General features: G+C 37.8%; 1 protein-coding gene across 1 annotated transcript in view; it reads right to left on the reverse strand.

Moving 5' to 3' along the window:
- The window catches only part of BRWD3 (bromodomain and WD repeat domain containing 3), a 57,592-nt gene that overhangs the window by 15,202 nt on the left and 19,732 nt on the right, over nucleotides 1-22,658 (reverse strand). The window contains exons 8-31 of the mRNA XM_034063516.1: nucleotides 22,176-22,397; nucleotides 20,197-20,297; nucleotides 19,495-19,565; nucleotides 18,295-18,395; nucleotides 16,694-16,734; nucleotides 14,634-14,738; nucleotides 13,591-13,744; nucleotides 12,973-13,107; nucleotides 12,024-12,152; nucleotides 11,390-11,615; nucleotides 10,524-10,694; nucleotides 8,530-8,713; nucleotides 7,916-8,009; nucleotides 7,322-7,471; nucleotides 6,440-6,516; nucleotides 5,308-5,485; nucleotides 4,804-4,920; nucleotides 4,238-4,345; nucleotides 2,659-2,783; nucleotides 2,346-2,428; nucleotides 1,642-1,753; nucleotides 1,215-1,276; nucleotides 973-1,128; nucleotides 124-244 (exon numbers count right to left, since the gene is read on the reverse strand). Of these exons, the coding sequence (XP_033919407.1) occupies nucleotides 124-244; nucleotides 973-1,128; nucleotides 1,215-1,276; nucleotides 1,642-1,753; nucleotides 2,346-2,428; nucleotides 2,659-2,783; nucleotides 4,238-4,345; nucleotides 4,804-4,920; nucleotides 5,308-5,485; nucleotides 6,440-6,516; nucleotides 7,322-7,471; nucleotides 7,916-8,009; nucleotides 8,530-8,713; nucleotides 10,524-10,694; nucleotides 11,390-11,615; nucleotides 12,024-12,152; nucleotides 12,973-13,107; nucleotides 13,591-13,744; nucleotides 14,634-14,738; nucleotides 16,694-16,734; nucleotides 18,295-18,395; nucleotides 19,495-19,565; nucleotides 20,197-20,297; nucleotides 22,176-22,397 (3,023 nt within the window). The remainder of the gene's footprint in view (nucleotides 1-123; nucleotides 245-972; nucleotides 1,129-1,214; nucleotides 1,277-1,641; nucleotides 1,754-2,345; nucleotides 2,429-2,658; nucleotides 2,784-4,237; nucleotides 4,346-4,803; nucleotides 4,921-5,307; nucleotides 5,486-6,439; nucleotides 6,517-7,321; nucleotides 7,472-7,915; nucleotides 8,010-8,529; nucleotides 8,714-10,523; nucleotides 10,695-11,389; nucleotides 11,616-12,023; nucleotides 12,153-12,972; nucleotides 13,108-13,590; nucleotides 13,745-14,633; nucleotides 14,739-16,693; nucleotides 16,735-18,294; nucleotides 18,396-19,494; nucleotides 19,566-20,196; nucleotides 20,298-22,175; nucleotides 22,398-22,658) is intronic.

The following is a 22,658-nucleotide window of genomic DNA, read 5'->3' on the forward strand; positions in this document are numbered from 1 at the left end:
CCTGATGCTGTTGGCTTACCAAAGAAATATATTGCAGAAATGGCATTACATGGTATTCAGCTAAACATATTGTCCTCAATGGGGCTGTAGTAAAAGTAGATTACAAACAAAAATCCAGCTAACCTATAAAACCTGTTTTCAAGTCTCCTCCTGATCGTGGTGAGGTCAGTTGGATAAGCAACAACAGTGCAATACATGGGATAGGCACTAAGGTCCACTGGAACAGCAAAGGGATTAGAAATGTCTGAAAGACAAAAGATCAAAATAATTTAGATGCCTCAGAAGAAAACAGAAGGCAATTTTAAGGTAACTAGTTTCCTTATAATGGTTTCTCAGACTTCTTTCAGCAAAAGCAATACAGATCTACAGCTGGCAATGTCATTACCCAAAGGGTGGGATTCTTCCTCTTGTACCATCTGTTAACTCGTCTTGAAAAAGCATTTTTTGTTTAAGTATCACATCTGAAATTTGCATCCGTATTGCTAAAAAGCAACCTGGCATATGTTCTTGCTACAGGAATATTACAAGCAACATAAACTAAGAATATAGACGTGTGTATAAATATAGGAAAGGATTTATATCACAGTGTGCTATTAAACAGCTACAAACCAGTTACAATGTATTTGTTGGTGAGGATGTTTGGTGCGGATTTGTTGGTTGTTTTTTGGAGGGGTTTGATTCAATGTTTTGCTCTTTTATATTTAGATAGGACCCACTAAGAACCCCCATGAACTTGAAAGGAAGCAGCTCAAGACCCAGATAAAAGGAAGTATAAGAGCCAGAAAAAAGGAAGTATAACTGAAAAAGGCACCTTAGGAAATTTTACAGGCTCTTTTCCAATGATTTAGTTGAACACATTTAAAATAGTTAAATACTCCACACCAACTCCCAGCACTCCATCCTATCCACTCTACAGGCATGTACCACTGCAATGGTATTCTTAATCCTTCCCCCTTTTCTCTCCCAACGTACCAAGGGAAAGAAGTTGCTCAATCCCCTGGATTACTCGTTCACATTCTTCATCTCTGGAATGGGCCCCCCATTCTCCTTCCTGGGGTTTGTAAAGAAGAGCTGTCAGTTCATCTGGGGTCACAGGAACTCCAGCACCAACCTCCTCTGGATACGCAGCTGAAGAGGAAGTCAACAACAGTAAGTACCAGCAGTGGCAAAAATTACTTACTTTGCATAAGGACATGTATTCAACACACACTTACTTCCTTCTGGAATTGGTTCCATGTCCCACGGACTCATCCTCTCTCTTTCATTATTGTCCCAGCTATTAAAAAATACATTCAAATGCCTAAGTTAGAGCCAAATATAATGATACACCTTCACAAAATACAATGATACACCTTTAAAACAAAAAGTTCATGCCTGTTAAAAACAAGATGCGACACTAGCTATGTTCCAACTCCCTACTTTTCTCCATAGCTCCTATATGTTCCCTGCACAGCTGCTCACAAGAAAAGCTTTGTTTTATGAGTAAGTTCATTACTAAATAAATAAAGTGGCCATTCATGTATTTAAATGGAAAAAAAAGGATCCTAGTTCTAGAGGTAGACATTTAAGTCGCATGTAAATGCCTAGGAGACCCAGAGTATGTAAATATATGTGATACATTACAGCTATGCAAGTACTTACTGAACACAGTAGCACTGGAAGGAACTATCTGGATATTCTGCCTGGAAAGGCTGCTGACTCTCCACAGTTCCAAACCACCAAGCATCATCTATTATACTGCGAAATCTATCCCCTATGAGAAAAAGATTGCATGCAGCAAAAGAACAACATAAATAATTGTTAAATACTTCTTTTTAGAGAATCTACTTCACCTTTTATAAATGCACAACTTCAGTTTTTACATTTTCCACTACAGGAATCAAGCCCTTCCCCAAAAGGGAGGATTTTCACATCTCTGGTAAATAGTCACAGCTGCCTCCATGCCTCAAATCACAATGTAACAGCAGATTGTTCTGCTTGCAACAGTTTCCCTCATTTCTCTTTTCTTTATCTGCTACAGGAACTGCAGCAAACATCAAATAAACTTTCCAATTATTGCTATAAAAGCATGTGCAGTAAATCTCTTGAAGAATGGCATCAGCATTTCAGTTCCTTACTCTATGGAAAATGATTCTTCTGTCATCTTGCCTGTGATTGGATCTAGGAATGCAAGCTGCAAGCAGCAGAGTGTAAGAGGGCCACCTTTGTATTTAACTCCTACAGTCTTCACAAATTCTTGTTCCTATTTATCAGTAGCCCTTTACAACACATAACAGAGATGCTGTATCCTACTAAACAGCTACAGAAACGTTGCAAAACATACGGAAGTGTTATAAAATAGTCACCTATTTGCCAGTTCCTTTCTTTGGCTTCATTATAAAACTGATGCAGCACAAGGAAGTCAATAACATCTGGCATATCATGGTACCTTCATGAAACAGACAAAAACAATTGCTTCTATAACCCATAAACACAGTTCCACATGTACAATACAGTCTCCAACACAAAATTTCATGCATTCTGTTTTCATGTTTGGTATAACAACTTATTAAAGCCACCATCATGCTTTGCAGGAGTAAAAAGAAAGGAGGGTAGGGGGAAGCTTCTAAATGGCAAGAAAGTCTCCTGAAGAATGTCATCAGCATTTCAGTTCCTTACTTTATGGAAAATGATTCTCCTGTCATCTTGCCTGTGATTGGATCTAGGAATGCAAGCTTCAAGCAGCAGAGTGTAGGAGGCCCAACTTCATATTTAATTCCTACAGTCTTCACAAATTCTTGTTCCTATTTATCAATAAGCATGAAACAGTATTACTTTAACTTGGTAACAACAAAACCATCCATGTTAAAGTACCAAATGTATTAATAAAACCCAAATAGGTTTCCACTTGGCAGCTTAGGTAATTTCACCCACAGAAGTCTTTCAAATACTAAAATCAATGATAGGCATCTTAAAAAGATGAATGAAAAAGATATACAGTGCTCAATTCCTTTGTGAATTTATGAACAGGATACCCCCAAACTATATAACTTTAGTAATAAAGTGCTAAGCAACATGCCGACTCTGGTTATACCTGACCAGCTCAGGGCCTCTCACCCTCACATAGCAATTTACAGGGGAAGTAAAAGGAAATGCTTCCTCTTAAAGTGGAAATCCAACAATAGCCTTTATGTTCTCATCCTGTCAAACATCCGCTGGTGGTAAGATCTCTACCCTAAGTGAAATGCTATTTCCTTTTCCTGATGATGCCCTTGAAGATTACAGCAGGAATCACTGAATACCTAGGACTAGTAACTGGATATTTTTTCAGCAAAGCAATTATTTTCATTAATAGAACCACTGCCACATACATATATGAAAAGAGCACATCTATGTGCTCTTCTCTTGGTATGAAATCTGAGTAAAGCAGAAAAAATATGTCAATGCTGTGGATTAAATATTAAGGGACTCAGTGGTTCAAAGCAAAAGGATAAGAAAAATCAACATAACTATGTAAACTTAGTATTTACCCAAGCAATCCATAACACTTTTATTTTGTAAAAATGTGTTGTAAGATATTGTCTTCCAGGAATTTAAGAAGATATGCAATGATATGTTTAGCTAGATCCACTGTTTAGTAGAGATTGCGTATATATATGGGTCTTCACACCATGATGTCTTCTTAATACAGCATTAAAAACACTAAATAGAACCAAAATGTTCAGGTCATGGTGGAGTGTTCATATAACTACAAACACCTTTTGAGTGGTGGGTTCTAAATGAATGAAGAAAAAAAACCTAACAGAGTCATAAAATAATTTGGGTTGAAAGTGACTGCTGAGAGTCATCAAGTCCAACAACCTGCATGTGGCAGGGTCTAACAGCTAGGTTAGATCAAGCCACTTAGAAGTTTCCCTCTCAAGCTTTGAGAAGCCCTCAAGGATGGAGATTCAATTTCTCTCTGGGCATCCTGTTCCAGTGCTTAACTACTCTCATTCTGACTTATTGTTATTTAATATTCTACTTTCTTTATCTATCAAGCAAGAATGCCACACTAGATAAACTTCCACATTATTTAATATCCTTCTGGCTTCCTATTATTAGGAACTGAACAGATGTAAAGACTTTGTCTAATGAAACAGTCACTTTAAGATTTACAATTTTAAATCTATATTAACATTTTAAACTAATGCAGGTTTTTAGTGTCTACTTAATATTACAGAGACATTCAGCTTTTTGAAGTATTTGCTTAACTTACCCTGAGTTCCATTTTGTTCCATGGTTGTTTTTGCATGTTAATACTGTAAATTTTTGCTTTCCTTACTGCCCGCACATAAGCTTCATGGCCTTGCCTGAAGTATATGATCTTAAAACAAAAATAAGTAAAAAAAATAGTTTACTGATAGTCCTTTTCCTATTCTATTTTCCAATTCTAAAATTTCTATGAAGGCATGATCCCTTTCAGAACATATTGCATACTTTATTTCATTCTAAAGCATGCTCCTCCTTGAAAATACTGGTATCATCCCCCACAGTGGCACCCTGCTATGTGTATCTATCTATCTAACTTGGGATCACTAAAAGTGTGCAGGTTTGTCTGAAGATGCACAATCAACTCTTCCTGCTACTCACAAGTTACACGTGCACAAAAAGAGAACAGGACTTCCATCTGTAAACAACTGACTGCTTGAGAATAAAATAAAAGTTATCATATTTCAGCCTATCTTGAGCATGACTCACTGAAATCATTGCGAGGTATAACAGTCCTGACCAAAAAGAGCTCATCAGCCTAGTTGGGGTATTTAGAATTGCTACAATCAGTACCTCATCTCCCATTTGTGGGACAAAAGGTGAGCGGCGGGGTATAGTATCCAGGATCCACTGGGGGGCAAGCCATTCTTCACTAGGTTCACCTTCCATCGAAAGCAGTCCACTTGGTTTCTTAAATACATTACATTAAATTTGGAATACAAGTTTTATTTAATATGGCAGAACATATGAAAATTGATCATACAGTAGTTATCAAAGAGAACTAGATACAAGGTAAAGCAAATGCTGGAATTTCAAACTTCCAAAAACCTCAATTAAATAGTAGGGAATAAGTCATGTTTGTTAGAAATATAATAGAAGGTTAAAACACCCATCTATAAAGAGATTATATTTCTTTAGAAACATTCTAAACATCTTCTTTAAAAGGACGACAATGTAGAGGCAATACAGATGCATTGTAATTTTACTACAAAACCACCTTGGAGTAAATCTAACTGTAGTGAAAAGCATAAATTTGTAAAGTAAAAAAAAAGACACTAAAACATTAAAAATACTGACCTTTTTTCTAGGCTGTTTAAGTTTCCTTCGTTTTGGCTCAAGGTCTTTTGTTCCCTTCATATTTTCATCTTCAGAACTACTACAGATTTTCCGAGCTGCCTGCCTGGTCTGTCTCTTTGGAGGCTGGAGATTAATTCCAGCATCTGCTGTCCAGTCGGAATACTCACTTGATGAATCACTGTAGATAATAAAAGAAGAAAGAAAACAGCACTTCAGTTTTCACACGATAGAGGGAAAAGTCCAGACATTCAACCTGCTCTTCTGGTTGTGTGGAACAGATGTCAGGATTGGCACAAAACTTCATTTTCAGGTGAATTTAAAAGAAATGAAAGTGCCCTTTAATTTGTGTATTTCATCAACCTATTTTATCTATTGCAAACTCATGGTGAAACTACAGTTATGGCTGATACCTGTTTTCATACTAATTAGCTCATTGATTCATAGACTGACTTCATGAGAACAGACTGCACAAAATGCATGAAAAACTTAAACTAGAGCACGGCTATAAATATAATTCTGACTTCCTTAATATCCAAATAACATGTGCAGTATTTATATTAGCTCATAGCCACTCTAGCCATAAAAGCATAGCATTAAGAAAACAAAGAGACTGTAGAAACTGTACACAAATACATACTGACAACAGGAAAATTAGACAATACCGAAGTATGAATAGAAGATATGTATGCACTTCTGTCAGCATTTCTATTGTCAAACTAGCAGTTTTTTTCAAGCAGCTCTTAATTAAAGACAACATTTTCTTACAAATGGTCCTTTGAGACTATTTATGACTTTGAAAAAAACCTCACAAAATAAAAAAATGCATTATAAAATGTTTCATAAAGAATTGGGGAAAAAAAGTCTTCAAATTAGGAAGTTTTCAGACTGGTTTTCTGTTTAAATACTGTTATTAAAACTTCCACAATTATTTAGTTACTCAAATAGATAACCATTCACAGACTCCACAAATTTTGTTGGTTACCACTTTAAACTACCAAAGTGTACTAAACACTTTGCTTAGGTCAGAATAACAAATCTATGCTGAGTTGTACTTATGGTATCACAGTATTACCTGTCTTATTTAATTTATGTAATAAAAGAATGTTACCAATTCAGAACGCAGTAAGGATACCTGGAACTGCTTTCACTTTGCCATGCTGCCACAGGATCATCCATAGATGCATCACTTGTGCCAACAGTCTCATCTTCCTGTAGGAAAAACAAAAGGATTCACTTTGAGGCCATGTTTAAAATGTATCATTTTTGTTTGCAAGCAAGTTATGTGAGTTGTCTCATGCAAGGAAAGATTTCTAATTAAGGACTGATTTAGCTTTAAATAAGTCTACAATTTCTTTCTCTATATTAATTAGTATTATACTGTATGCTTATATAATTTCTATAGAAAGAGATGTGAATTTTAATGGTAGTAGAACCATGAAATTAGTTCTTACTTATGTGTTTGGACAATAATGTTTAGTGTCAAGTGACCAGCTTTATGTCTATTCCGTACGTTCAATGCATTACAAAGTGACAATGTTCAGTCTCTTTTTACTTTGCTAGCTTCCTTAATGAGAACAAGTTATATTTAATCTGGTATGGTTTAGGTTCTTCCTTTGCCAGTATCAGTGACTAATACCAATACTCAATCTCTTTCAACAGCAGTCTACAGATGCAGATGAATACAACCTAGAATATATGTGCTGTGTGAAATCCTGAAATAGAAAGTGGTTTAACATAACCCAGTTAAATTTACTTGTAAAATGTTTCAAGTTTCCAAGATTACCCAACCAGTTTTAAGCTCACTTTGAATACTGTGTTGGCATTTAGGTAAATGGTCTTTAAGTCTCCAAGATCAACACACTACAGTAACACCACAAATCCAAAAGACTCAATGACCCAAGTATTTCTTCCTACATGGAGAAACCTGGAGCCTTAATGGCTCAGCACATTTGTTGTCAAGCCCTGATATTTGTGAACAGGGAACCTATTGAAAGAACTGTGTGACGTGTCAGACCTCTGAGGAGCTGTCTGATTCTCCCCTTGCACAGGCATTTTGACTTGCGCCTTGCTGACTGTGTTCTATGGTGGAGCGTGTTTGGTAGGCATGCTGGCGCTTGCGTTGGTTTCTTCTCAAAGACCTTCCACTTCCTGGTTGGTAATCGTTCTTTCATGGGACAGAAGGAACAAAAGAAAAAGATTAGAGGTTTAATAGTGAATTACACAGTTAAAAGATGTCTTGTTAAGGTGATTGTACGCTGATTGTCCATTTACAAAGGACAGCTAGGAAATCTAGACCTAGAATTGAAAAGATATGTTTTACACACTTGGGGATCATTTTAGTGGATGTGCAGGTGTGTTTTTTAGGTTCAATATCACTGCACTTTTTAAAGCAGCAGTTCTTAGAAAGGATGTTATGCAGATTTAACACTGCTATTCACATATCAGAGCATAAATGCAGACAAATTAGTTACAGAAGGAAGACAGAGTCAGAGATCCTCTAAATAATTTAATAAAATTGGTTTTGGGTTTTTTTTGTCTTTTTCTTTTATTGCTCAGTGCTCAGAACTGCTTCACCTCCAGGTTTCCTCTTCTAGAGATTTAAACTCACCCGCTGTAAGGTGTGGGATGGCTTTCTCTTCTTTTCAACAGTGTATAAACTAATCTCAATTTCACCTTTGGCAGCTCGACATTCTTCCTGGACCCTAATTATACATAGGAAACATCCTCTTTATTCAGTGAATCATCACATAACTTGACAATCTCATTAATATACACATTAAAATACTTCTGGTCCCCATGCTATTAGAAGTCTGTGCACAAGTCCTCCTAGTAGTGTCCACACATTCCTCACTCCTCGAATCACATGTTAAAGAAGCAAACTTGTTAGTTGAGCATGCATAATTATTTAAATAAATTTAAATGTATTATAAATATTTATGAGTTTGGGTTTTTTTTAAATAAGGCTTCAGAAAAATGTGGTATTTGAAATACTGAAGAAAGCTTCAGTTGTGAAGAGAAGGAATTACTATTCTCAACTCCCCAGCAGAGGCTACCACTCCAATCCTTACATATGGATTTGAAAACAAAAAACCCAACCAACCTACCTCCAAAAGACAACATATTTCTAAAAACTCATGTTTTAAACCTGATAACAGGTGTACAGAAGAATCACTAAAAATTACACAATTTCAGCTTTTTTCTCTGTCTCACTTAGGATCTTACTTGCTGATGCCTGGAGGAAGCTCATTCACCACTACTCTCCTGCTCCATGCCATGAGATCTCTCTCAGTTGCCATTTGACTGCGGGGAGCGTTGTGATGCATCTGACGGACCCCTTCGATCTGACCACTTCTCCGGAGACCAACGTTTGGTGGAGATGCAACATCCAAACCTGGACTTCGAAGAGCTAAGGAAGAAAGAGGTTTTCTTCACTTCTATAAACCATGAATAAAATCCAGAATGTAAAGCTTAAGGACTACACAGAGGTTCATATTTTTTGCAATAAACAACACTTATTCTATGTTAAGTGGCTTTGTCTTTTGCTTCAGATTAACATTTTTGTGTGTTGCCCTTGGGCTACTGGAGATGTATATACTACTGCAACATCACTGTGGCATGCTATACCTTAGAGATAGCTGAGGAAAGCAAAGATTATTATATACGAGAAAAGTTTTAAAGGCTCTTAAGTGACCTTCAAATCAAAGTCTTGTCAGCTGCTTTAAGGTTCTGAAATCATGAATCTTAAATTCTATGGTATGAGATGAGGTTGACATCTGAGGTAAGACTGCTGCAAGGTTTACGGTTTCTGCTATACCTCCATTTGGTCTGTATTTGTAATGCTTATCTACTGAGCCACAGGCACTGCTCCTGCTCCAGGCTTTATCAGGAAGCACAACACAGTTCTACATGCATAGGAGAAAACAGACACTTCAGGTAGCAAAGCAACACAAGGAGACTGATAATAGCAGAGTCACTGCCACCATTGCCTGTATTTGTCTCATCATTTGGGAAAGCATCAATATGACTTCCATATGCTTAAATATGGTTAACCACATGAATATATTGCATTCACGGGTTTGCAATCCTATATAAAAATATTTGTCCATTTAAATATCAAGCACTTTATACATACTCTAATCCGCTTACACAAACGGGCAGTTCATGCAGCAAAGTCACTGATCAAGTTCTAGAAACTAACTACTTTAATTCCTATACTACTCATATCTGGAAATTCCCTTTCACACAACTTCAGGGATATACAAATAAAATTGAGAGCTGGGATTGCACAGTGCATCAACTGATCATGAGAAGCAGAAAGGAATTCTGGTGAGTTGAAGCTGGCATCTAGGCCACTTTCTTGATAACACCAATTCAGACCAAAGCAAAAGCAGAATTTCAATACTTTTCACTAGTATTTTTCCTATTATTTCCTGAATTTAAAGACAAGCAACTCCAAACCTAGCAATCCTAATGAGCTTTGCCAGGAAGTCTAGTTCAAACATGTGTAATCAGCTATTTAAGCTAGAACTGATTTATTAGTGGATGTAAATCTTTTAAAAGCTCAGGATGACTTGCAGCATCTGCTCTCTTACATCAACTGCACCCAGTCAGCTGTTCACATCTGATTGAGTTTGTTTTATATTTTTAATCACTTTGTATATTAAGAATAAAATCACAGTAGCAGAACACTTACCAGGAGAATAATCTCAAGCTTTCTAAGGAAACACTAAGACAGAGCAAATATGTTTATTTTACAAACACTGAAGCTCTGCCTTAGCATTTATGCTGCAATAGGAAGCCATTAGTCTGTCACAACATTTTATTCCATTGACATTCTCTAATTATAGGCTGTTATCTTGTCATTATGCAGTTACAAAGTATCATCTCTGCAGTAACTAGCACCAAGACAATACAGTGAATTCTATATTTATTTTTAGGAAAGATTTATAACAGGAATAATTACAGTTTAATAGTTCTAGGTAATCAGATACAGTTCAGTTAGACCATCATGTGCCCTCAGCTGCACCTTCAACTTTTAATTCCTCTGCTAGCATTAGAGGAATGTGCAACCGCTCCACACAGGTTAATAACGTGTGTAAGAACAGGAGAGAAAAGCATCCTCAAAGACAGTCTCAGAGCTTACATGAACATGTTTTGATTAGTACATTACTGTGCTTTAGGAAAAGAAATGATGGCAGTAACAGAATAACACTTACCTCCATTTACAGAGTGGGATCTATTGAGTGGAGGGCTTGGAAGAGTTTCTCCTTCATTAATTAGTCTCAGATCTTGTTCCCTCTGTAACTCTCTGATCATTCCATCAAGGATACTCTCATCCTGGTCATTAGTTTGCTGCCCAATGACTTGTTCAACTACTTCACCATCACCTTGACAAGAACAAAGCCACAAATGCTTACAAAATTACTAATTTCTCTTTTACTGAATACCATAGAAACAACCAAATGCAAAACTGTGCACAATTATTCGTCTGCTTTGCAAAACATCTGATCACCAGCTGGCCTTCTGCTCTCATGCAGTAAATGGAGGCAAAGTTTAAAAGAGAAGTTACAATAAAAACCTAAGTTTACAGACTACACAAAAAAATAAACACAAACCCCTAGAAACAGCAGAAAGAAATCACATTTCCGTAGGTAATAATGGAAGATCTCTTCTGGAAAGCAGCATTTTGAAAAACTTTGTATCTACAATAAAAAATAAGCCCTTTTTAAAAATAAAAGTATTTTTTTTCCATGTCTTTCTTAACTTTCTGCTTCTTTACTCACATACACAGTTACACTGAGGTTACTGGGACAATTGTTTTTAAGCATGTTGCCATATGCCTGGTAGAAGTTCACAGATGTTGGAATACCACAGCTTCCACATCTTGCTTCCAGGGAGTCTATTCCATATAGTCCCTTTATGCCATACAGCCACCTAAAACCCTCTTCTACCTCTATACTGAATTTAAACCACTAGTTTCAGAAGACAACTGAAACAAGCAAATCCTTACAGTACCATCCTAGTGAGCTGGTGCTCAGTACTATGCAATCCATGTATTATGCACGAGTTTTATATAGCATACCATTAGCTACATATCCCAGCTGAGGAATAAGTTGTTCATCTTTGCAATTTTCCCTCCCTGGTACGAGCCGCTGGAATCTCGTGGGATGAGGATTTCCATCAACATCCACCAAGAATGGAGGAGGCATAAGATGTGGAGCCTGTTGAGTCTGCTCATCCAACACATAGTTATTTGCATCACGGATCAGTGGTCGGTAATCCGTATGGAAGAACATCTGATCTGGAATCTGTAAGAAAAGCAATTTAGTAAATAAATCAATGGCCATTTGCAGCTGTCTTGCTGTTTTGGAATGACTCCCATACCCATAAACCACAACTTCTACATTTAGTATCGGCAGAAGAAATGTTATGACAGAGAACAGATTCCTACCAGAAATGTGTTTTATTACCAAGGCCTGATGCAAAAATTCAATAGTAAAATATGCCAACAGAGGTGAACAGATAGAAGTTAATGCTTTGTTCCCCTGTCTAGATATTCTCTTGTCTAAATCTTTTTGTTTTAGGTAAACAGCAACTGCTACATGATCCAATTACTATTTTGTTAGGGGCAGGGTGATGGAATACACCGTAACACAAATACTCCTAAGACAAAATCAGGTCAAGACACACAAGAGTCTAAAATTCATTCAACCCACCTTTTCATAATATTTATTGCATCCAAAACCAAATAGTAGCAGATGTCCATGAGAGTCTGTGCAGGCAAAATGCTGTCCATCTGGTGAAAACTTGCAATCAAAAACAGCTCCATGGCCTTGTCCCTCAATCTGGATACAAGCACAAAGCATTCCTTTCACAATCATACAGTCCATATAAGAATATGCAAATATTTCACCTGTGCTCCAACAAATACTCAATCCTATTGCTGTTGTTTCTCATCTCGCTAAAAAGTGATTCATACTTCTATTTTCTTCCATTTTAATTATTAAGCTAGACTGAACAATGCAGCAAAACCTTGCATTTTCTCTTCATCCTGAAATTCTAGTACAACTTTTAATGTATGTTCTGAAAAAACTACCTAGAAGTCTACATTTTATGTTAATGGAAGACAATTAACATTTTATATTAATGGAAGACATGTATTTTCAGACATGTATTGGCTTCATACAAGGAGGTTTCAAGGCCCACATACCAGGAGGCAAGCTCAGGTCCTGAAGCAGTCCAACTGCATTTGCCCAGCACAGGGCACATTGAGGTATATGCAGCACAGAGCAAACCACACCATTTGCAGACCACAGCATTGTGCTACAACACAGGCTTACAGGGCTTCATTGCTCTGCCTAGGGAGTCACTATACATTTTTGCATGGTATAACCATGCCTATACATGTGAATAATATTCAGATGTAACAGATCCCATGAAAGACTTGCTGTTATGTTTCCAGTATGCAAAAACATACTTTGGTATTGCTTAGTGAAGAGTACAGTTTTCTTTTTATACATAGGACTTTTCCCCTAACCCTGTTGCAACACCAGTAACAACAGGAACATAGTGAAATCTGCCTCAAGATCAGTTTTACACAAATGTGGGAAAAACCCCCAACCAAAACAACAACAGAACAGACAACCCTTCTCTCACCATTCTTACCATGTTAAAGTAATTGCGAATTTTTGTTCCTTTGTCTATATCCCAAACAAAAATGTTTCCATCATGACCTGCTGACAGTACAATCCTTTGGTCAAACGGATGGGCCTCCAGAACAAAAACTTCATCATCATGACCCTGCAAGGAGAGCAGGGTGAAAAAGGAAGTAGTATTTCTCCATGTAATATCTCCTAAAACTAGACTAATGTGAGGACATCTCAGTTCAGTCATCCATGACAGCTCAATTTACTGGATCTTAGAGTAGAACTGCACTTGACAGCAGCTTGCTGTTATCACAGCCCACTTTGTAAGTGCTTAGACTACAGCTCAGCACAGCTGGGATGGAGAGGGACAGGGAGGAAGGAGAAATCAGCAGCCAGGACAGCTGCAGCCCTCTAATCTGAACATAAATGGTGGCCTTCAAAGCGCTCCCTTGCTAGCCAACAACCACCAGGGTCTAGCAGCATTTTGGTCATCAGGTCCTTTCCCCATAATACATAATCCTCCCAATAAGCATAAAACACACTCCTCATTAGGGGGAATGAGGATGCAGCTTGGCCTCAAATCAATTTCAGAGTTGAACTATAGCCACTTGGGATGACCTGCTTGAATTTTACTTACAGATAAGCTATGAAGAAGCTGCCCTGTGGATGAGTTCCACACTTTGAGAAGGAAATTGTTGACCGCGGTGATGACAGTGGCATCGTATCTATCCCAGGCCACCATAGTAACCTTCAGTTTAGTCACTTTGTCCTCCCCAGATGCTACATTGTTTCTAAGGAAATCAATAAAGAAGAAATGAATCAGTAACTACAGAAACATATGATGGTGCTAATTCAGTTTGAACTTAGGGAGAGCACGGCTGCTCCCACTGTAACCACTGACTTAGGCAGAGGATGAAGGATATCTTCTGCAGTGGTAAAAACCGGATACAGAAAATATTCAGAACCACTAAGATTTATAGAGTACTATTTGTTTAAAAAGGACAAGTTTCTCTTCTGTTCTTCTTTAAGCAATTACCCTTCCTACCCCAATTCTTTCTTTCAAGCGATTCAGTTCTATTAAGGTTTTTCATACAAGACATTTTTCTTATCAGTCATCAATATGAGTATGCTGTATAATGAGCAAGAGCCTGCTAAATAAGCCCCAATCATTCTTCAAAAGATGGATTTCTCCATTTCTGCTTTTCATTACTGTGCATATTCAATTCCAAGGCCGCTTACAGAAGTCATCTAAGGATCACAGAAAGAAAAACTCAAAATCCTAATTGAACCTGAGAACCAAATCACCATATCTCACCTCTTACTTGAAAACTTAAGGAAAAACACAATGTTCAGAAATATGCTTCCTTAGCTGACAACATAAGATCAGTGAAGTTCTACTAAAACTTCATTCTGTAAGATGAACTCTGTTTGACATTCTTACTTCACATGTAAAATACTAAGTATTCCCCAACCATTAGAGTAGGCAACTACCAATGTATGAATGATTTCTTTTGGATGCTATTTAACTGTGTAATTTTAACAGATAGAGCCACAGCATTTCCAGTACACAAATCCCTGAAATTAACTCAACATAGATGTAAATAGTTTTCAGCATAATGGAAGACTTTGTTTTGTGTGTAAATGTGGCTATGAAGCATGTTCTGTTTCAGTTTGTTTTACCCTGTCATTTTAGTAGCCATATCCAGGACCACACTCTTCCAATCTTGCTGCTGATAGTGCCATATTCTTGCTGTTCCATCTCTGCTTCCACTGACAAATCTTAAGCTATAGGAGAAAAAAAGAAGTGATGAAATTCTGACTAAGGTAAAGTCACTGCTGCTTTTGGTCTATTATCCACATGCCCATTTTCCATCTTATTTTCTCACTACTCAGTATGCAGTTTTCCATCCTCAGCAACAGTGTGGGTATGCTAAATCCTGTGGCAAGAATATTTAGAAGCTTGGCAGAAGACTGCCACTCACCTTAGAAAAGGTCATACAAGCACTTACATTTTCTGCAACAAATACACATACATGCACACATGTATATATATGTGTAGGTATATATATATAAATATACTTGTAACTGTATATTTGTGTATATATACTTGTCTTACTCTCTCTATACCCACATACAGGCGTGTTTAACAACTCATAAAATATCCATGAACTCCTGCTACAGGAAACAAGCAGCTACAAAAGGCTGGCAAGCCAAGAGCACACCCATTCACACCAGCACAGAAGCTACAACATATTTCATCTTTTTTCAACGCTTATTCTTTATATTGTTTGTGCATCTCTGATCTAAAGAATGTAATTAAAAGACAGCGAGGTTACAATTTTCATATCAGATATTCTATGGTACAAAAGAGTTCATATCCCACAACATTAATTACATTTGGCTACAGCTAGCAGATGGCCTTGGAATGACTTCAATGTCGTAATTCATATGAGCTGCACATTCCCTTTTTAATGACATCAGCAAATCCCTTGAGCAGTTCTCAGTGGCAGCGAAGAAAAAGGAACTGCATGCCAGGAGTCTAGCATAAATTATAATACATTAACTTAGGGAGAGTGTGAAGACAGAGAAGGGAAATGCCCAAGTTGAACACAAGTAGGTATCCCTGTCTGTCAAGTTTAATAAAAGTATCTTCGTTTTTAAGCTCCTCCTTGTTTAAAGAATCTTTCCACTTTCTTTGACCTGATTTTTTTTCATCATTGTGAAAAAAGTGTTTAAAGATGCTTGAGACAAGTTTCTTCTCTTTTACTTCTTTATGTTAAGGAAGCTGTTACTTTTCCATTAAAAACCATCACTCTAGCATGTAATTTTCAGTGCCTATGTGACCTCATTCCCTCCCCAAGACCTGTGCTCTCACATTGCTTGGAAGGAACTATTAGTACAATTGTACTGGTACATTCCCACTTAATTTTACACACAAAGATCTCCAAGCACAGGTGTGGTTCCACTGGCAAAGTTGTACTTTTGCTTGGAAGGCTCCTGCTTGCACCATCCCTTAAAACTCCTGCCAAGCAAAATAAGGAGTATGAGCAAAAGCTGGCATAAACCCATTTACATTAAGATGTTGATCACTAATTGCAGCTTGTCACACCACTCTCCAACACAGCTGTGTGGCAGGAGCTCAACACACAAACATGCAATGAGCACCTTTATACATTTTATCATGAGCATCCTGACTTACCACAGTTTAAAAACTGAAAGCTCTGCAGGTTGAAATGGTTCACCTCATAAACGATAAGGATTACTGTTATCATCTAAACTAATTAACTGGAAATTCAAATATTTGCCTAGAAATTCACGTATTTGCCAGACCACAGCTCCTTGCAGACTTACTTATCTCACCATCTGTGTCTGTATAAGGGTTCTAACTTTTGCTTAGAACTACATTTACTGTCATATTCTTACTCCTGAAGTAATCCCTACTGTACTTACTTAGCAAGGCTACCTGTGAAGTAAGACACACAGAAAGGATACAACATCCAATTTCCAATTTGCTGTTTACAAAGCAGAAGCAGCACTACAGAACACTGTTGTTACAGCAGAGGACAGCAACCCCAAGCTTGTGGACATGACACACATCTTGCAACATACTTTACATAGTTTGTCTAAGATTAATCAGACCCCATGTGCAGTCTTCCTGTTGCATTAAATTTTCTCTTAAGTGTCATTTAGAAAATTAAACACCGTATTTCTCTTGCCAAAATCCCAGGACAGCCACTCACCTGTCACCATTGTTACAAAACTGGACTGCAACCACTTTGTCCTAAAGAGGATGGAGGAAGAAAAACAGTAGTAAGTGCTTTGTAAGCTGAAACACACATCCAAATAGATCTTAATGATGAGCTTCTACTTAGCAAATTGCATTTTCCCATACATGTACAACACACTGTCTTGCAAATTCAAGAATGGAAAAGTCATATTTGCAGCTAAAGCTTCCCCAGATGTATTGTGTTAAACACTGAAATAGAGAACTTCAGAGAGGTGATGGTTTCATGTTGCTCCAGAAGTATCTCAGAGACAGAAATGATTTCTGACTCAGTCTCCCTGACACTCAGAAGGAAGAAGCTACAGCAGCTTTACTCTTGGCTGAGCACAGTCTTCCTGCATAGTGGCACAGGATCATACACACCCTGGGGTAAGCTCTGCACCTTTTAGGCTCCACAGAATCAGCAGGAATAAGGAACTCCAGGAGCTCACAAGGTACCTATTAGATACAGCACTCAACAAAATGGAGAAAGAGTGACTTAACCAAACAAATGATCACAGCCTACATTATGTCAGACCTAACATTAAAGCACATCAAAATATTTAATCAGAAAAATGCAAACCTTGGCATTATTTCCATGTTTAAATGGAAATAAAAGGAACAAATGTTAAGGCTTAGACATGGTTTTGTCTTCTTTTATTTTGCTCAACACTTGTTTTGGCTTGATGCACTTGCTATCTCCCACTCCCACTGACGTCAGACACCAGACTGTGGTATTAAGAAGGTAGATTTCAAAGAAATTAAAGGAATTGCAGTTTCTTCCAAATGTGAACTGCTAAATACAGAAAACGTTTTTTATTTTCTGAGCAAAATACTTGTTAGATTTGTTGGCTTGGAGCTCTGAGACTTAAATGTGAGATCTATAACTCCCACTGAAGTTCAGTGAATCAATTTAGACCTCAGCCTTAATCCATAAGATATTGTTAAAGTGGGCAGCTGGGCTATTAATGTTCAAAGATAAATGCCCCAAACTTCTCACAAGTGACAGCCCTATCAATCTTGCTATAAGCTTCCCTTTCTGATATACTGTTTACCATGCACAAAATAATGCAATCATCACCTGCTCTCATTAACAACTAAGAAACAAGGTAAGATTTGATGCTGATTTAGTGATGCTTCTTTATGGAGTTTCATTAAAACAGACACATTCAATGGTTTTATTAAAAACTCAAGACTCAAACTTGAAAACTAACACTGAAAGTCATCACACAGATATTTAAAATAGTTTGATATTTTACAAGAACCCTTCTACATTACCTGAGAAAGGATGCTTTTAAGCTTGTCTTATTTTCTAAATGAAACTACCACCATGATTCAAAGTTTGACAGCACGTTCTAAAACTAGAATTACTTTGTTTTTCTTGTTATGTGGATTTGTGGTCACAACTAAAGGTAAATACTCAGCAGTAAATTTAACGGGGAAAAATGTCATTGTGCATGAAAGTTGCCTCAATTCCTCATTCAAAAATTAAGTCGAACAGGATGTATAGAACCCAAGTTTCTGAAATAAGGTAAAGCAGGGGGTAAAAGATGATTTGCTTTTTGATTTATCTCTTACCGTATGAGATTCTAACTCAGCCATTTTCTCTGGCGATTCTGAGCCCAAATAATAAATTCTTATCACATGGTCAGTACTGCCTGTTGCAATGAACATGCCACCTAAGAAAGAAAAGGTTTTCTGTGAGAAGAAAAGCTATCCAAGGAACGACTTATTTTAATTACTGCTTTATCATCAAAGCAACAAAATACAGTTTAAACAGAATCAAAGCCTACATCCTGAACAAAGAAGTTAACTCTGGTAACTTCTACTTTGATCTGTATTTTCCCAGACTATATCAGCTTTAGAGTAACTACAATCTGTTCCAGCTGCAAACCTTTCTGACCAAAGGAAGAGAATATTGCAAGTTACAATATTCATCACACAAACTATTCTGGTTTCCCTCAGAAATTAACACAGCACTCTCCATTAGCTTATGTGGAAAATTAGATGGGGAACAGTTTCATATTCTCAATGGTAAATATCAAAGAAAATATTGAAGTGCATCTTCAATATCTACTTGACCCACTTCAGAGAAATTATTGCTGAATTGGGAGTCAGCCATCAAGCTATTTTCTATCTACAATATCCCACAGAAGGGCACTACTGCATAGTTTACTGCACTGAAATCATTTCAGTTATTTCAGGATTTCTGGTTTTAACAATGGAACATGGGCAAGGTTCAAGGGGCTCTGAATAGCTCTCGATTCCAGCAAGCAAAAATTAACGAGGAATTACCTAGGTTTGTTTGTAAGAATCACTATTCTTGAGAATTCAAAGCTGCAACAAAGGATGCCTGTTAAGTTCGTATTTTCAAACACATTGAATTAATCCCCCTAGAATTTAGCCAAATTCAGATTAGCAAAAGTTTAACCTTTAAACACCTGTCTGCCAGATTTCAAGAACTTTCTACTCAAAACCGCTGTAAGATAAAACCTTCAAAGGATGCTACAAAGAGGAATCTCTGATGTGAAGAACAACAGACTGAAAGAAGTCTTCCTTGGAAGTGGTCAAGATCTTTTTGCTTAACATATAGAAAAAATAAAAGGCAGCTTGATGCAGATGCTTAGCATGGAATATTTCTAACAATCAAATTTGACAGAATGATGTTAACTGAAAAAGGGCTTAATACCATTGGTGTTTAAAAAGAAGTAACAGTCCTGTCACCAAAGGAATTACAGCTCATAAAGTACTTTCAGCTACCTTACAATGCATACGTACCGGAACTGAAAGATGAACAAGATATCTGAACCCCAGGCCTGGACCTCTCTGCAAATTTTACAGGACGATCCCTATATGCAACAACACAACAATTTTACTTTTCATTACTTGACTCCAATGCCATACAACAAGAACAGTGCACTACTGCTCTGCAGGTTAAGGTCAACAGGCTCATCCTACATTTCTCTATTTCAGAACTCCTGCCTAAGTTGGCTAGAATTTATCTTTCATTCTAGTAATTTTCTTCATTAGTTGATGAGGAAAACCATCATTTTCTAAATGGAAAAGACAATTTAACTTATTTATCACCAATTCAACTCTACTTAGAACCTGGGGAAATATTACTCTAATAGCATTTACTCCTTATTAATTTTGGGTTTGATGCCATCTACATACATGTCATCTTCTGATTAAAAGCAAATTAATTCTTCTATCTATACGTTTCGGACAAGGATTTAGTCATAAGTATAAACACTGAAGATTCTTCCAAACACTGGCTTGCAAAGCACAAAGCCCAGAAACAACAACCCTGATCTCTGCCTCCTCTCGGGTTGTAATGCCATAGACTGCCCGACACATACCCCAAAAAACATGTTTATTGAGAAAGAACGTGCCCTTATGTAATACCCCAGCATTCTTCTCCATGCTAAAACTCAAAATAAATTCATCATCTATGTAGAAGAATTATCTAAACAGGCTTACTTAAATTTCATGGTGTTAGCATGCCACTGCCAGAAGCAGATTGTTCCGTCAGCACCAGTAGAAGTGAGGTATCGTGTTGTTCCTTTCCTTGCTGGAGAGAACTAAAAATGAAGTTGTAACAGTTAAACCAGCTAATTTCTTTCTCCCCTTAAATGTTAGAATGGACATTGACAAGAATCTTTTTCACAGACATACTGGTTTTCTCCCCAGGAGTACAGAGAGCAGCATCAGGGATAAGCACTGAACTGAACTTCCATAAAAATAAAGCCAAAACACTGGAAAGCAGCCACATTTTGACTAGCAAGCCTTGTTTCCACCAGACAAAAGTTAGTAAATTGGATAAATGAAACAAGCCTAGGCTCTTCTAATGAGGCAACAAGATGAAGAAATAATTCTTTCTAGGACAGAACTGGATCAAACATGGTAACAAAGACAGAAATGATTCCTGCATCCACGCTCAGCAGAGAACAACAGCACAATAGGACTCCCACACCCTCCTTCTTCCTCTGCTTCTCTAAAGAGTGGGAAAGCTTTTCATTCTAAAGTCTCTCTCTTTAATTTCCTAACTGCAGCAATACCTATAATCCTCCGGATACCTGGAATTTGATAAAGGAATCAAGCACTGTTTCCTCAAAAAAACATGACTGATTATTTTCTAAACCACCAGAGTTTCACAAAGAGCTTGTGAGGATTTTAAGTGTATGTAAATAAATAATATACAAACCCCCAAACCAGGTTGTAAAAACTGTTTCCAAAACAATCACCCTAAAGTAACTTGCAACACAGTTGAAATCAGACAATACTGGAAGTGTAGGCAACAGGGGTAGAAATGATACTCCCAGGGACTACTGGCAAGATAGAGAAGATTGTGATGAACCTAAAGCAGCAAGGCTCCCAAAGAGAGGGATTCCAGGGCACACATCCCCTCTCCTTGTATAACCTGAGAGATTGCAGGGATTGTCTTGTTTATCCTGGAACTTTGTTTTGTTGGAGGTTTCTGTTTGGCAGTTACGTTTCATTTATTTGTTTTTTTTCAAGCAAATAAACTGCAAATTCCTAGTCTTTATTGACTGTGCCACCACTGGAATGCTATCCTTTTTTTTCCTACTCCACTGTTACTCACTGGATACTTGCCACACAACTGCAACCCCATGGGCACAAGCACCAATTCCCTGCAAACCCTGACTGTGGCTGCTGCAGTGTCTCTGCTTCAACATCCAGAACAGCTCCGTACAGCAGAAGCTAAAGCAGCAAGCAAATAACAAATGTGGAGCATGGACTTTTAGCTGACAGCATTCTTCAGACAAACAAGTGTTCTCTGTGAACTGTTCAGGCAGTTGTTGTGCAAGGACTGCCATCAAAGATGCCAGGCATACCTCTCTGGCTCAGCTGGCTGAGACCATGCATTTGCTGCATCTAAGGGAGCAGCAATGGGACCACACAGTTAAAGGCAGATGGAATCATAAAATGGTTTGGGTTGGAAAGAACCTTAGGAACATACAGTTTCAACCCCCTGCCACAGGCAGGGTCACCTTCCACTGGAGCAGGTGTCTCCAAGCCCAGTCCAACCTGGCCTTGAACACTCAGGGATGGGGCAGCCACAGCTTCTCTGGGCAACCAGTACCAGTGTCCCTACACCCTCACAGGGAGCAGTTTCTTCCTCACATCTTATCTGTCATTTTAAAGCCATTTTCCCTCATTCTATCACTACATTCCCTTGTAAAAACCTCTCCTCCAGATTCCTTGTTAGGCCCCTTTAGATATTACAAGGCTGCTATAACATCTCCCCAGAGCCTTCTCCAGTCAGCAGCTGACCACTGCACAGGAGTAAGCTTGCCAGGAAACAACACCCGCAACCTGAGGAAAATCTATACTGCCAGACAGAGATGAAAAGGCAAATTTTATACCCATCTGCTAATGCACATCTCTTATTACCACTCTAATTCAAGGATTTAGGAAAAAATAATGTCATTCCTTACCTGTATGGAAGTAATGGAAGCTGAATGGCCCAGCAGCACTGCAACTGGGGCACAGGTTCGAAGACACCAGACTCGGACTACTTTATCACAACTGCCTGCAGCGAGCAGCGTGTTCTCGTAGTTAACAGCCATGTCAGAAATCTCAGCTGAGTGTCCTCGCAATGTTGAGAGCAGGCGCCCATCATCTGTAGCCCAGATTTTGACCAAACAGTCATCTGACCCCTAATGCCACACAAACATTTCCAAAGATTATGTCAAATAATATACATGTGTTACGTGTACATCACAATGCACAGGTACACTGTTGTTCTAGTTAAACCAAGACAACTGCAGATGAACAAGTATTTAAGAACACCATTGTAACATGAACCTGTCAGAAGAACAACTTCAATGGGATTCCACAGGGTCACAACTATTGGAGTCTGGGGTTCATGTTATTGGGTCCAGGATTTAGGTGTTTATAAGACAGTAACTTCTACTTTA

The sequence above is a fragment of the Melopsittacus undulatus genome, chromosome 6, assembly GCF_012275295.1.
Source record: "Melopsittacus undulatus isolate bMelUnd1 chromosome 6, bMelUnd1.mat.Z, whole genome shotgun sequence".
NCBI classification, from domain to species: domain Eukaryota; kingdom Metazoa; phylum Chordata; class Aves; order Psittaciformes; family Psittaculidae; genus Melopsittacus; species Melopsittacus undulatus.